At 35.4% G+C, this 16,155-nt stretch overlaps 1 protein-coding gene and 1 long non-coding RNA gene across 2 annotated transcripts in view; one reads left to right on the top strand and one right to left on the bottom strand.

The window, feature by feature from the left end:
• Positions 1-794: 794 nt before the first annotated feature.
• LOC311096112 lies at positions 795-5,439 on the bottom strand. The gene is made up of 3 exons (XR_014608954.1): positions 5,320-5,439; positions 3,242-3,402; positions 795-1,302 (listed from the first exon to the last, which is right to left on the bottom strand). It is a non-coding gene; the product is annotated as an uncharacterized lncRNA (long non-coding RNA).
• A 2,463-nt stretch (positions 5,440-7,902) lies between these two features.
• Positions 7,903-16,155, top strand: part of LOC311096105 (zinc finger CCHC domain-containing protein 24-like) — an 18,670-nt gene continuing 10,417 nt past the window's right edge. The window contains exons 1-2 of the mRNA XM_084135078.1: positions 7,903-8,201; positions 10,352-10,552. Of these exons, the coding sequence (XP_083991204.1) occupies positions 8,022-8,201; positions 10,352-10,552 (381 nt within the window). The 5' untranslated portion in view covers positions 7,903-8,021. The remainder of the gene's footprint in view (positions 8,202-10,351; positions 10,553-16,155) is intronic.

Here is a 16,155-nt window from a genome sequence, read left to right as displayed (position 1 = left end):
GCCATGCTCTGTCTTTCGTTGATCATTTCTAACTTCCTTCCTTCCTTCCTTCCTGTCCTTCCTGTCCTTCCTTCCTTCCTTCCTGTCTTTCCTTCCTTCCTTCAAAAACCTTATTGCAATTACAAATAAATTACAATATCACAATGTTTTTTGAGCATGTTCTATGTGTTTATTTGTACAGGGGCAAGTTGTCACATGTGACGACTTGCCCCAAACTGACATGTGTGCTAACTTTGGCTAATCTCAAGGTTAGCTCAACATAACACTTTAGCTAAAGTATCAATAGACACATTATTGTCTCCTCTATTTTGTGCAAAATAATCATTTTTGGTGTCTGGCATTATGCAATCAGGAGAGGTGATTGGCAAGAGCCCTTTTGTATGGCCACATTCACTTTGTTTGTATGCCTGAAGAAGGTCGCAAGACTGAAAGCTTGCTAATAAATTGATTTTGCACAGTGTTTGAGTGTGCGGCTGCTGTATTTTTACAGTTTTCAATGTGCAAAATAATAATTTTTAACATTCATACCGATAACAAAGTTGTATTGCATAAAATGTAAAGTGCATTTATTTTAATGCAGAAAAATAAGAAAATTGTGCTAACCTCAGATTAGCGTGATCTTGACCACATGTGAACAGGAAGTTGACTACAGAAGAAGTCACACAAAGTGGCTATTTGAGATAGAGCCTCTAGTGTTGGAGCTATGAACAGTGTGACATATAACTCCTACTAAAATATTTTTACTTACTACTATTTTAAAGTATTGGAAGCAAAAATAATGTGATGCAGTGATATAGAAATTGTATATTTTTATTTATGACATTTTAATATTTTAAATACACATGGTTTCATTTTATACATTTTTTTTAAAAATCAATTTATATCAATTTCCTTATTGGAACAGAGCAAAGTTCCTCTTTTCACAGTAAGTGTGCTATATTGCATTGAAGCAGACACACAAGACACAAACATATCTAGTTTTCATGTTTTCAGACTCTGAGGTGTTAGCCCGTACACTGCAAGATGTTCAGCTTAGATTGCATTCATTTACCACTTTATTCTGAGACATTGTGGTCTGTCTATTGGAGACTTACAGACTTTTGCCCTCATTTAAATAACAAGTACAAAAGTTCACACTAAGTCAATCAGCTGCAGTTTTTCAGAGTTGAACAGAGTTCACCACCGAGCTCGACGACGATGACGACAGTTGTGCCCGAGCTGCTTACACTTCTCACAGAGATGCTGAAGATGTTCTTTGTTCAGGTCCGATAAGTCCAGGCCGTCGGGTTTCTCCAGAGGAGTCTGCAAACACAGAGGAAAGATTTGAAATCCTTCGGCTCATCCCTAGAGAAATATTTCTCTTAAAAAGCGACTATTCTGTTATCATCTCTCTTCAGTGTGTAATGCTGGTGTTTGAGCATGAGAAAGGTTTCGGGAGTTCTTCTCTATATCAGTGTCAGTGTTCCTGAACTCCTGAAACGCCTCCACTGTAGTCTTGAGTTTCTTCCGGGAACACGTCACAATATTCCTCATTTAAATAATTCATACGCAGAATAAAGGGGCGGGGCCTGGTTGAGTTAGTTAGTAGTGTGTTAAACTGGCGGTTATGGTAAGGGGTGGGACATTTCCAAACACACTCAAATCGCTCGACCAATCACAACACACTGCTCCAGCCGACCAATCAGAGCACAGTGTGCTTTTCAGGAGGAGGGGCTTCATAGAGACAGGAACTAAACAGTGCGTTACTGACAGCTACAACAGCTTGCACTCACACAGACATACATTGAACATTTCAAAAACTTTTAGCCTTTTATGTTCAAACTCGAGTCAGACAAAGATGGAGACTCAAGAAGAAGTGACAGGGCTGCCAACTTTTGAGTTTAGCTTGGAGTGAGATTTTTATTTTATTTTTTGGCGGGGGGGGTATGTAAAAACAAATATTGCATCACAATAAGTGTAATTGTGATTGTCAAAACATTTGGTAACTAAATATAATTTTATGAAGTTTAGTGACAACATGTTACAATGTTTACATTGTACAGTGACTGGTAGGATACAGTTTTTATTATTGCTTGACAAAAATTTCAAGATTTCAATTCCATTCTTGTGATTTGATTCCGATTTTTATTCAATATTATATTGTCTAATTTGGATACATGTTTATTTTAAATTTTATTTAAAAAAATAATCTCACCTAATGCTGTAAACATAGAGGGCCCAATCTGCTGGTATTATTAAAGGTTAAAAATAAAAAATTAAATTAAATATAATGCAGTTTTTGTTATAAAAACAATTATTTAATGACATAAGTAAAAATATAATAAATATGTAATATAGTGCTCAGCAAAATCTCCTCTCTAGATATTTTTTCTATTCAATTAACATGCTATGGTCATTAAATGGCTTTCCTGAGGTAAATGTAACGTTATGTGACATAATTGTTCTCCTGCTGTTATATTGACCTCTTTCCATGGTTGAAAAACACTAATTGGTGGTAGATATTATGTATACTTTCGGTAAGTTGTACTGCATCTTTAAAAAAAAAAGTAACAGATGATCGGTTCACGTGCACTTGAACTGAGGCGCTCAGCGATCTGTCACGTCACATTTACAAGCGCCAAACGTATTTTTGTCTGAATTTCGTAATAAAATTGACGGAATCTAAGAGCTGAGAAGTAGTTTAATATTAAAAGTACCTCTTTGCTCCGCAATTTTTCTGTGCGTGAGAAAATGGATGTGTGGCGTGAGAGCGTGTGAAAAGTGTCAATTCCGTGAGTCTCACGCTCAATGCATGAGAGTTGGCAGCCCTGAAGTGACAACATGTAGACAACATTCCTGAATGGTTAGTTGATGAATTTATGTAGCATAAATACACATAAATCATTGATTAGCATATTCTGTCTTGATAATCTATAAATGTGTTCCGGGGGGCGGGGTTTATGTAAATTGTAGGGTTTGTGATGTCACTAACCCAGGAGGAAGCTCGTGTAGTCTCTACCAGCCGTTTGTTGTAGTCCTTAAAAAGCAACTTTGAGCGTTGTAACTTTGCAGATGTTGTTTATGATCAAACAGCAACATTACACACTAACTAAAGTTAGAAAAGTCAAATCATAATCAACCACCCCTTTAAATAATTCAGCAATATATCATTTAATTTAGCTAAAGTATCTTAAAGGATGTTTAGATATTGCAACCTGATGGCTAAAATGCTGTTTTCAGTCTAAAGTGAGCGTCTGTTCACCTGTTTGTGAGCAAGGACGTTGATGTGGCATTTGATGCACTCCTGACCCATGTTCGGCCACGAGTTCCCACTCATCCATTTCCTCTTGCATTTGGGACACTGGTACTCTCCGAAACACCTCTCATCATCCTGATCCGACATCAGACCTCTTTAGGACGAGCCTGGTAACAAAACAATCTTTAGTTCATCAGTAGACTTACAAACGAGAATCGTGACTCGACTAAAAATAAATCACACACTGAAAGTATTTCAGTATCATAAACACTATCAGAAGTTCAGGATCAGTGAGAAATTAATATTTTTATTCATCAAGGATGCGTTAAACTGATCAAAATGACAGTCAAGACATTTATGATGTTACAAAAGATTCTATTTCAAATGCTGTTCTTATGAACTTTCTATTCATCCTGAAAATCCTGAGAATCCTGAAAAAATAAAATGTGTCACAATTTCCACAAAAACACATTTTCAACATTGATAATAATCATAAATGTTTCTGATTTCATGTGACACTGAAGACTGGAGTAATGATGCTGAAAATTCAGCTTTGATCACAGGAATAAATTACACTTTACTGTATATTCACATAGAAAACAGATATTTTAAATTGTAATAATATTTCACTGTTTTTACTGTATTGTAATACATTTTACTGTAATAAATGCAGACATGTCTTGATGAGAATAAAAGACATCTTTCAAAAACATTTAAAAAATGTAAATTATTCCAAACTTTGAATGGTATACTGTATATTGTTTGGTAAATGTTAATGCTGTTATATGTGTCATGGAGGTTTTCAATCTTTAATGATGTTTCTTTTAATGTTTTTGTGGAACCCCAGCGCTGTATTTGTTGAACTGTTACAGTAATTCGATGTTGCAGTTCTTAATGTAAACGTTACGTTACGCTGTTACACTGTTACAGTTGTTGCATTAGAATATTTGATATTACATCACAGTAACATTCTGAACTGTGGAATACAATTCAAGATGTATCATGTTGCAGTTTAGATGTTGCCAGAAGAAGCACTATAGTGAATATCAGTGTAAATGTTTCAGATTTAAAGGACTGGTTTGTTTGAATGAAGCTTTATAACTGAATCTGCGCACAAGCATCTGTGTTTGACACACTCACATGTCTTTAATCTCTTTGCTGTGGTTATTACGAGTGTTTAGTCATGATGAGTCTGTCTGTGGTTGGCTCAGGATCATTGAGATGCTTTAAACATGTGAGTGTGTCAAACACAGATGCTCATGACTTTTGGTATAGAAATAAACAATGGTAATTAAGTGCTTTTCCTAAAAACGAGAAAGAAAATACAGGGTATTAAAACAGTATGAACTACAAATAAAGTCAGTATGAGGCTAAATAGATGTGTTTTAGTCCTTCTCAGCTGCCATAGTTGCAACTCTTGCATCATCAGAACAGTGTTCAATGCATCACCGTTTCTGTTTAAAAAACGTTGTGCAACGTTTTGTCGGGGCTGATCTAAAGCTGTTCTCGCGATTCTTATTCTAATCAATCAAACTTTAATGCCAATATTGACTAGTATATTTTTAAATATCACTAGATTCATTAGATGCTAGTACTTATTTATTGTATACAATTACTTTTCATCTGATACTAGCCAACCCATTTCTATTATTCGTTAGGCAGCCAACTTCTGCTTATTTATTAGACACTAGTCTAGTACATTTTTTAATTGTAACTAGTCACATTTATTTTTTTAGGCTACTAGTCACAACTGTTTTTTTTTTACTTGTCTTATGTTATGACTAATCAGAATGGCCACTGTAGAGTTCAATTAAAAATCTTACAAGTAAAATAAAAAAGCTTAGTAACATTTGGAATAAATACTAGTATTTAATAAATAGGTACTAGTATCTATTGAATAAGTACTAGTACTTAATGGAATAGATACTAGTCTAAAAAATAAGTACTAGCAGCATGAAAATAGAGACTAGTAGGTTTTAAGGATTAAATGTTAAAACGGCTTGCCATAATAACAGAGCAAACGCGCCAAACACTCGATACATTGTTGTTTTAACATAGAAAACGATTGTAAAAGCAAAACTTACTTGGATATGTGATGTGATGTGAGGAATGGATCTCGGGAGTTTGTTCTGAGGAAAGGAGGCGTCAGTCTGTATATATACGCTCTTCTAAGAGGCGTGTGCCTTGAATAATGATGTTGTTTGGGTTGTTACCAGGACGGTGCTATAAATATTATTAATGCATTTTTGTTTTGTTTTACTACTTATATATAATTTACTATTTTACTATGCCTATTTGTTTTTAATTACTAAGTAATCTAATAGTTACTATTACTATCCAAATAGTGACAAGTAACTTATGGTCTAGTAAATTGTTGTTGTTGTTGTTTTTTAGCTCGGTTTCGTTTCACTTTAGTTTCGTTTGCCGTTTGAGTATCGAATGTAACTTATCAGTTGCACAACGTTTCACTTTAGTTGTTTGTCGTTGGATGTTTAAGTATCGTTTGTAACAGAAGTTGCAGCACAACGTGATGGTCACACCAGTCTTGTCGCCCGTTTGGTTGCAGTCTGGAGCTCTACTTGCATAAAGTGTGGCTCTTGTCCAGGTCCTTTTTCCCTTCAACTTCACAGAAGCCAAAGTTACGCTAGATTTGAATGCCGAGGGTGCCGGTGTGGAGAAGAGATGAGTCCCAGCTGAGGACCCCAGTGTGCCTGATCTAAAGCTGTTCTCGCGATTCTTATTGTAAATCAATCAAACTTTAATTCCAATATTGACTAGTACATTTTTAAATTATTACTAGTAAGTATTCATTAGATGCTAGTATGGCAAGCTGTATTTGCATTTAATCATTAAAACCTACTAGTATCTATTTTCATGCAACTAGTACTTATTTTTTAGATACTAGTACATTTTTTAAAAGATACTAGTAGTTATTCATTAGATAGCCTACTAGTTCTTATTTTTTTTAGAGAGACTGGTACTCATTCAGTAGATACTATTAAATAGACACTAGTGCCTCTAAATATTCTAGTACCTATTAAATAGATACTAGTTCTTATTCATTAGATACTAGTACTTATTTCGATAGTGACTAGTAACTATTCTTTTGTTACTAACACATTTAAAAATGTTGCCATTGACTTCTATGGGGATCTGTCATGATATCAGCTATTCAGTTCTGACTAGTATGTATTCCAACATCATTTGCATACATAATTTGCATGAAAACAACAGAGGCTTATCTTCCTCATGTGTGACGTGACGTCAGTCCTTTCCCCTGGAATAGAAACTTGTTTAGAAATGAAAGGGTTTGGTTCAGTAGTGAACAGTGAAAAACTGGTCATGTTCGCGTCAGGTGCGTCCTGACAGGTGAATGAACATCAACTTACGAGAGAGAAAAACACCATTTATAAGAAATGTCAAGTCTTGCCCTGATCCTCACACAACTCTGCTATACTAAAACCATATCTCAGATTTCATCTCTTCCATGTTTCTTACGATATGAAATACTATTTATGTTAATATGTAATGTAAATATGAAACTGAAGCTGTAAAGGAAAAGCAAAGACACACACCCACATGAGTTTCACATTTCACAAAGTTCAAGAGCTTTTCTTTAATCAGCCTGTAATGGACTCACATGAGCAGCAGAGGGCAGAATCTACACCTGATCATGTGATCTCAACACACTTACATATATTTATATATATAGACATTTATAATCACTATCATTTAAGGTTTCATTTGGATAGCAATGTACATTCTGTCAAAAAGATATTGAATCTCAGGAACGTCTTTTTTTAATTTTTTTATTGTATGAGTGGTTGAAGATAAAAAATGCAATACCTGCCTTTGACTATCACATGGTTAAATTCGGTGTCTTTTTGCAACAACAAAAAAAGAGATTGAATTTTTGTGTTATAATATGTTGATTGTAGCCAAGTGTTATTTACACATATGTAAATTTCTTAAAGTTTCTCCATGTTTTGAGGCATTTAAAAATTATTTAAAAAATGTATTGCAATCCTTAAAACTTCAAAAGAGGAGTAACTTAAAACTCTCTAAATTACTGGCAACATACATGGGTTAACCCCCGACATTTATTTACATTTATTTTTAGTATTTTTTTTATTGTTTTTCGATATGCCGCTTGGTCTTATTGTTGATGTGTTTCAATGATAAGATAATGCCTGTATGTTTTTTGAAAAGATTTAATAAAAATAATCATTAGATAATTCTAAAAGTCTGTAACATCCCTCAAAATCAACAGGTACAGCTTTTGATGCTCTTCATATTCTTCAATACTACATCATTTAAACTCATGTCATGTAAACTAGGTCACAATGAGTGTATTTACTTTGACTTCAGATGCAGCCAAAGTTTTTTTTTGTTTTTTTTTTACATTAGCCTACATATTAAAATTGTTCAATCAAAATTATTTGCTTGGGACAATTCAGTAGATTCACTGGATACTGGTAATAATTATGACGCTCATTGGAATCCTCGAAATGGGGAAGTGCGTGTATTTAAATATGAATTATGATCTGTTGACGTTTCTTGGAAACCTTCCAATGGCGACTCCACAGCTTATGAATATTAATCATCATCATCATCATCCAACCCTCCAGCACAGGATTGGTAAATTGCGCTTTAACTTTCCTCCTCAGAGCGCGTGCACGAGCTGTCCCGTCCTGTCATTCTGCAACAATGGACTCAGTGTGAGCCAACAGCAGGACTAACACAATCCTTTTTTATTTGATTTTGAAGTGGATTTATCAGAAGGAAGATGAGTTTGGGCTCAGCTCTAGACTCGGTTTATCAGCCCGCGCAACTTTTGAACTGGGTTTATCTGTCGCTGCAGGACCTGAAGAGAAATAATGACGAGCTTATTACAGCATCTGACGAGAACTATTACAACAGCAAACCTGCTCACGTCATCAGCAGCTTCATGCACGAGCGCAGTGAGGTGATGACGTCACGACCATCTATCTATCTATCTATCTATCTATCTATCTATCTATCTATCTATCTATCTATCTATCTATCTATCTATCTATCTATCTATCTATCTGTCGTGCCATCTATCTATCTATCCATCTATCCATCTATCTATCTATCTATCTATCTATCTATCTATCTATCTATCTATCTATCTATCTGCCGGTGTCAGACTTCAGTAATTGCTGTGCCATGATGTTTCTATAATAATCACGTGTTCAGACAGATGCATGTGGTCTTACTGTAGCTAGTTATAGTTACAGGAATATATTCTAGTCCTGCAGAACTGGACGCATTAGAAAACCATGCATGGAACTTCTAGCGGCGCCCACAAATAAATGGATGAAATACTGTTCTTCAATTCCTCCTCCTCTGAGTGGGCATTCAGGGATTTATGGGTTAACAAGATCACTGTGTTGGTGTCGAGCACCATCATGAGTATTTGTGCAGAGAACGAGTGAGAAACGCTAAAGAATGGCTGGTTTCATTTGGGTCCAGCTGTGCACCAGCTTCTCCCACAATGCACCTCTGGCTCAGGTTTAACTGGTGCGTATCGGAGGGGAAACAGTTCATCTGCTCCTGTTTAGTTCAATTACTCTGAAAATGACGAGCTTACTGTAAATTGGGCTCTTGATAAATCACAGTCTTTAAACGTACCATTTTGGACAGCAGCACTGAATAACTTGTGAATAACATGGTGTACGAACACAATGACAATAGTTCAGTACCATCGTAAATAAAACCCCTAAATATTACTGTCTTATACCATTATTCAAACATACATGGCACCCCTTTATTGCAAGTGTTAGTGTTATGGAAATAATGAATTATCCCTTACTTTGGCTTTAAAGCACGAATAAAACAGGCAGAATGGGGTCAACTGAATGAAAAACCACAGTTTTGGCTGAAAAGATTTGAAACTTTAGTGGTTTGGCTCCAAATATGCAGCGTGGGAAAACATCTGGGTTCAGAATTCATATTATAGGTGCATAAAATCATCATTCTGGAACAGTGATATATATGAGAGATGAAAAATGCAGGCTGTGGTTTATATACCTGATGCTGCATGTGTGTGTGTGTGTGTGTCTGCTGCTTTCTGATGTCTCTACTAGTAGATACACATGCACATAATGTAGCATACTGCTTTTACATAATGCAAATGTATTTTTTAATGTTTATCATTGCATGTTGCATACTATTTAACTTGAGTATATACTGCTCAATATGAAGTAGGCTAATATTCCATTCCGCACATGTGCCTTCTGTTTCCTCACATGAAGGAATAGATCTCATGAGATAGACTGAGGAAAAAGAGATTGGAGAATCATGTGGCAAAGTGTGTCTTCCTGAGGAAAATGGAACATTCCCTCTCACACAGATCATATGGAGAGAGGAAATCAGACCAGAAAACAATCAATTAGAACATTTATTAAAAATTCATTGGCAGTGTAAAGGAGATCGTTTGACATTTAACATTTTTTATGTTTTATGTTCTTATTCGTCTTTCTAATCAAGCAAAACAACAGTGGTTAGACCCCTACTGGCAGCTTGGGGGAAATAAAGTAAATATTTAAGAAAATGTACATACTTACTGAATAAGGAAGGACAGTAAAAAGAGAAATATAAAAAGAAATGCAAATGCATTCAAGCATTTGGCTTCTATCCAAAGTGATTTGCATTGCAATCAAAGCATGATTATTATTGGTAACTAAAACCATAAATATTTTCGTTTCTAATAAATATTAACTGAAGTAAAATAAAATATAAAAAACTAAAACATATTTTATTTCAGGTAATAACTTATTTGAGGTAAAAACTGTTTTTTTTTTTTTTTTAATGAAAACTATATAGAGATTTAAAAAAAATAAATAAAGAGACAAAAGCAATAAAATGACTAATACTTTATAATACCTTATTTATACTTTTATAATACTTTTTATAATAAAATACTCAAAATGGAAACATTATATTTCATATATAATCTAAATGTAACAATTCCTATAATAATACATTGAAAGTTGTGCATGAATACCAAGCTGATGTACTAGATTTGTCAGAATACTGGATAGCACACTGCAGTTTGCAATGTAATGCAACGTGTTTTCTTTCTCTCCACAGACTCTGTGTAGCAGTTTATATAAGGGCTCGTCTCCCTACGGTTCACTAAACGACATCGTGGAGGGTCTGAGTTTACTGACGGACAACTTCTCCGACCTGTCGCTCGCCTCTGAACCCAGAAAACTGTACAAGAAGCCTCCGCCAAACTACCTGTGCCACCTGTGCTTCAACAAGGGCCACTACATCAAAGACTGTCCGCAGGTGAACACACACACACTACTGCACACCTGAGCTCATCTAAACCTGTCAATCATAATCACAGGATTGATTTATAAAAACAAAACACCTAACTTTATATCACTAAAATGAAAAAGGAAGCCGTCTTCAATTCCAGGCCAAGAAGCTGTCAATCAAAAACTGAGTAGCCAATGAGAACACACCAATGCGGCTAGCCCCGCCCCCACAAGGGATTTGTGTGTAACTGACCTGCATTGCGAACTTTAACCCACAATTCATTGCAACAGACCAGCACCCCACCCATCTGCCTGTTAGCATGAGCAGCTGTAATGATCGCCAGATGAACCTTTGTGTGTATGAAAGACGATACAGTTTCTTGCCTTTCATGACATCATAGGCTGTCAGATGAGAGAAAGTCCAGCGAGCTCAGCCAAACACACATCAGTGAACAGTGCGTCATCTCAAGAAACCGAGGGAAAACGATGAAGTGATTTAGATCTTTGCCCTCCACAAAATTTACTGTCTCAACATTGTAATTAATCTCAGGTGACGTGAAAGAAAAGACGATAACAAGAGATGAAACGTCCTGAGAAACAACAGCCTTCAAACAGCAGTTTAGACTGTGATCTGGCTCTGAATCAGACATGACGATTCCTGACAATCAGATCAAAAATACCTTTATTTTAAAACATACGGAAAGAATTTCAAAAGAACTTTTCTGTCATTAGATATACATTGAATCTTTGAAAAAAAATAAAGAGTTTGAATTGAGACACGAAAATGAGTAGAACTGCATGTTCCGCTCACATTTCCAACTATTTCTTTGTTTTTCTGCAACACTCTCATCCTGACCCCCGAACAACCACATAGGAACATCCTAGTAACCACCCAGAACCCCCTTGCAAGCGATTAGCTACCGCCTAGCAACACCTTAGCAACCACCCAGAACACTATAGAACAACACCCTAGCAACTGCCTAGCAACAAAACAGAACACCCTTGAAACTGCATATCAAAATCCTAGCAGTCCTCCAGAACACCATAGCAACCACCCTAGCAACTTCATAGCAACCACCCAGAACACCCTAGCAACCACTCAGAACAGCTTAGCAACACCCTAGCAACCGTCTAGCAACCAAACAGAGCACCCTAGAAACTGCACATCAACATCCTAGCAACAACCCTAGTTACTGCATAGCAATTACCTAGCAACAACCCAGAACATCTTAGAACCAACATTTAGAATAGCTTAGCAACCCAACCTCCACGGCAACTATCCAGCAACACCTTAGCAACTGCCAACCAAACAGAACACTCTAGAAACTGCATATCAACATTCTAGCAACCACTTAGAACACCCTAGCAACCGCATAGCAACCACCTTGGCAATTGTATAGCAACACCCGAACAACCACCCAGAACACCCTAGCAACTGGATATCAATACTTTCGTAACATAGTAACACCCTAGCCTAGCAACCACCTAACAACCACCCAGAACAACATGTTCTGGGATCCACAAAGCTCTGTAAACTCAGAATTCAGAGAAAAAAGCCAGAATTGCGAGATGTATTACCTTTATCTACTTTACACATCTGCTCTCCGGTGGGAATTTCTCATCCAGACGTTTAGCTGTCTGTGTTTTGCCTGTCCACCTGTCAGTGTCCGTCTCACTGAAACCCAACACTGAAACACAGCTGGACACAAAGACCTGAAGAATAAAACACCAGGATTTATATTTGATATATATATTTTGGTGACTGAATGGACAAATGTTTTCCACATATGTTGCCAGAAAAAAATCCTCACATCTGAAAAACATCCTAAATAAACTTCTAATGGCACATTTTTCACATGCGAGCCAGAACTGAGGTTTTCTTAAGTATATGCTCTGTTTTTGTCTCTGATTTGAATTGTTCTAGTCACTTCAGCGAGGTTTACTGTAAATCATCACTTACTCTTCAACTGTGTAATGTTGCAGTTACCGCCCAGCTAGTTTTATTTACTGGCCAATTTTAAGTGTTGGTTTTAGACTCTGAGAACAACACTCTGACACAGATCTTTCCCTCATTAAAGGACATCGTAAACTCTCTCGAGACCCAGTATGTTATATTTTAGCAGTAATCCTATAATCCAGTATCTTCTTTCCCCACAGTTATTACATTTACCTGAAGAACTTTAAAGTGCTGAAGACATCTGTTGTTTGTGCAGGTAGTCGTTAAACTGATCCTCAAAATTGAATTAGAAACACACTTTACTCAAGTACTTGAACACAAACACTTCTAGCTTCACAAGCACAATTTAATGCGTTGTGCTGTTCCAATATCATTCAGAATGTTATTTATAATAGCATGCAAGTACATCTTGCATTCTCATTATTGCTACAATGTATCTGGTATTAGTGTAAACTTCTATTTCTCTTATTTTTTAGGGTAAAGCAACAGTTTGAATGTTTTACTGAGCAAGTTAGTTAAAGTTATGTAGGCATGTTTATAGCTAGAAATTAACATAACATAAAATAACATCAATAATATCTGGTTTAATGGCACAGACATTTGATGGTATATCGCCCCCTTGAGTGCTATAATGCACGGTAAGTTTGTTGAGTGGGACTCGATGCTTGAAATGCATCTGCGTTTGTGTACTTGTGGAAAATATGAATCTGGCAGTGTGCATGATTTGAGTATTATGAAAGCTTGTTTTTCGTCACAGAGTAGAAAAATAAAAATGGTAATTGCAACATTTTAAACATTCTGAAAGATTTCAGAATTGCGACGTTAACTCAGAATTCCGAGAAAAAAGTCATAATTGCGGGATGTAAAAGCAGAATTCAGAGAAAAAAGTCATAATTGCAAGTTGTGAACTCAGAATTGAGAGAAAAAAAAGTCATAATTGCGAGAAAAAAGTCATAATTGCGGGATGTAAAAGCAGAATTCAGAGAAAAAAGTCATAATTGCAAGTTGTGAACTCAGAATTGAGAGAAAAAAAGTCATAATTGCGATAAAAAAAGTCATAATTGCGGGATGTAAACGCAGAATTCCGAGAACAAGTCAGAATTCCTAGATGTAAACTCAGAATTACGAGAAAAAAGTCATAACTGCGATAAAAGTCATAATTGTGAAATATAAGCTCAGAATTGAGAGAGAAAAAAAATTGCAAGAAAAAAAGTCATAATTGCGAGATGTAAACGCAGAATTCGGAGAAAAAAGTCGTAATTGCAAGTTGTGAACTCAGAATTGAGAGAAAAAAAGTCATAATTGCGATAAAAAAGTCATAATTGCGAGATGTAAACGCAGAATTCCGAGAAAAAGTCAGAATTCCTAGATGTAAACTCAGAATTCCGAGAAAAAAGTCATAACTGCGATAAAAAAGTCATAATTGTGAGATGTAAACTCAGAATTGAGAGAGAAAAAAATTGTGAGAAAAAAGTCATAATTGCGAGATGTAAACGCAGAATTCCGAGAAAAAAGTCATAATTGCGAGATGTAAACGCAGAATTCTGAGAAAAAAGTCATAATTGAGAGATGTAAACGCAGAATTACGAGAAAAAAGTCGTAATTGCAAGTTGTGAACTCAGAATTGAGAGAAAAAAAGTCATAATTGCGATAAAAAAGTCATAATTTCTGAGAAAAAAAGTCATAATTGCGAGATGTAAACGCAGAATTCCGAGAAAAAGTCAGAATTCCTAGATGTAAACTCAGAATTCCGAGAAAAAAGTCATAACTGCGATAAAAAAGTCATAATTGTGAGATGTAAACTCAGAATTGAGAGAGAAAAAAATTGTGAGAAAAAAGTCATAATTGCGAGATGTAAACGCAGAATTCCGAGAAAAAAGTCATAATTGCGAGATGTAAACGCAGAATTCTGAGAAAAAAGTCATAATTGCGAGATGTAAACGCAGAATTACGAGAAAAAAATCATAATTGCGAAAAAAAATAAAATAATCATAATTGCGAGATGTAAACGCAGAATTGCGAGAAAAAGTCAGAATTCCTAGATGTAAACTCAAAATTCAGAGAATTTTTTTTCGCTTTTATTTTTATTATTTTTATTCTATGACCCCCTTTTGACTTAAGCAAGTAAGTAACCACCTAGCAACCACCCAGATCTCCTTAGCTACCACATTACAACATACAACCAAACAAATTGAGTCTGTGAGTTTTGCAGAGTGAGTGTTAGTGTGAGAGTGTTAAACACTGGACACATTCTCTGTTATTCAGCCAAATAATGTGTCACATCGTCTCTGTGTGTGTGTGTGTGTGTGTGTGTGAGAGAGAGGGGTAACCCACAGAAATGTGAATATAAGCCAGAACACACAGAATGTAAATCTCTGGTGCTGTGGGACAGGAATGACATCGGTGGGTGTTTGACAGAGACGTTACTGTACTACAAATACTGTCAGGCTTCCAGCACCATAAAAATACTCCATGCAACTCCTAACTTATAAATATCTAAAGAAGTTGAGCACTGCAAAAAAACCAGTGCAACTATAAAAAGTCTTATTAGAAAAGTTTAAGAGCATATTAAAATACATAACTCTCCCTTTAGCGTGATTGTAAGGCTGGTTCATGGCCAACAGTGAGGTGTGTAAAACTGATTTACTTTATTACACACAGAGCAAATGTTGGCTGTGGTTTTCGGACTTATTAAAAGGATTAAAACAGTGTTATTAAAGAATAAACATAAATGTTTAAAATCCTTTACCTGGAGGAAAATATATGGTTCTGAAGTTTCTCCTTCATTGTGTAATGGAGTTTAATGTTATAAAGTTAATAGCTGTCATGTGGAGCAAAACAGATCATCTGGTGTTGGATGAATATCATAGTGAAATTTTAGAGTCTCTTCTGCTCAACTGCGTTTATTTGACCAAAAATCCAGTAATATTGTGAAATATTATTGCAATTTAAAGTAGCTGTTTTCTATGGAAGCTTGTTTCCGCCACAGAATAAAACATTTTAAAAGATAATTGCGACTTTTTATCTCACAATTGCGAGTTTACATCTTGCAAATAATACTTTATTTCTCAGAATTGTGAGATATAAAGTCCAATTCTAAGGAAAAAAAAGACGGACTTTTTTTTTTTTTTTACCTCAGAATTGTTTATCTCAAAATTCTGACTTTATAACACGCAATTGCGACTTTATATCATGCAATTCTGACTTTATATCTCCCAGTTGCGTATTATAAAGTCAGAATTGCGAGATATAAACATGCAATTCTGAGAAAAAAAGTCAGAATTTCAAGTGTATTTCTCGCAATTGCGAGTTTATATCTCATAATTCTGACTTTATAACCTGCAATTGCGACTTTATATAATGTAATTCTGAGATAAAAAGTCAGAATTGAGATTAAAAAGTTGCAATTACCTTTTTTATTTTTCACTCTGTGGTGGAAACAAGCTTCCATAGTTTTCTATGTGAATATATAGTAAAGTGTAATTTATTCCTGTGATCAAAGCTGAATTTTCAGCATCATTACTCCAGTCTTCAGTGTCACATGATCCTTCAGAAATCACTCTAATATGATGATTTGATGCTCAAGAAACATTTATGATTATTATCAAACTGTGTTGTTTCATATTTTTGTGGAAACTGTGATAGATTTTATTTTTCAGGATTCGTTGATGTTA

This window comes from Abramis brama (genome assembly GCF_963993115.1).
Source record: "Abramis brama genome assembly, chromosome: 14".
Classification (NCBI taxonomy): domain Eukaryota; kingdom Metazoa; phylum Chordata; class Actinopteri; order Cypriniformes; family Leuciscidae; genus Abramis; species Abramis brama.
Note: the sequence above shows the minus strand (reverse complement) of the source record. Positions and strands in the feature narration are given on the sequence as shown.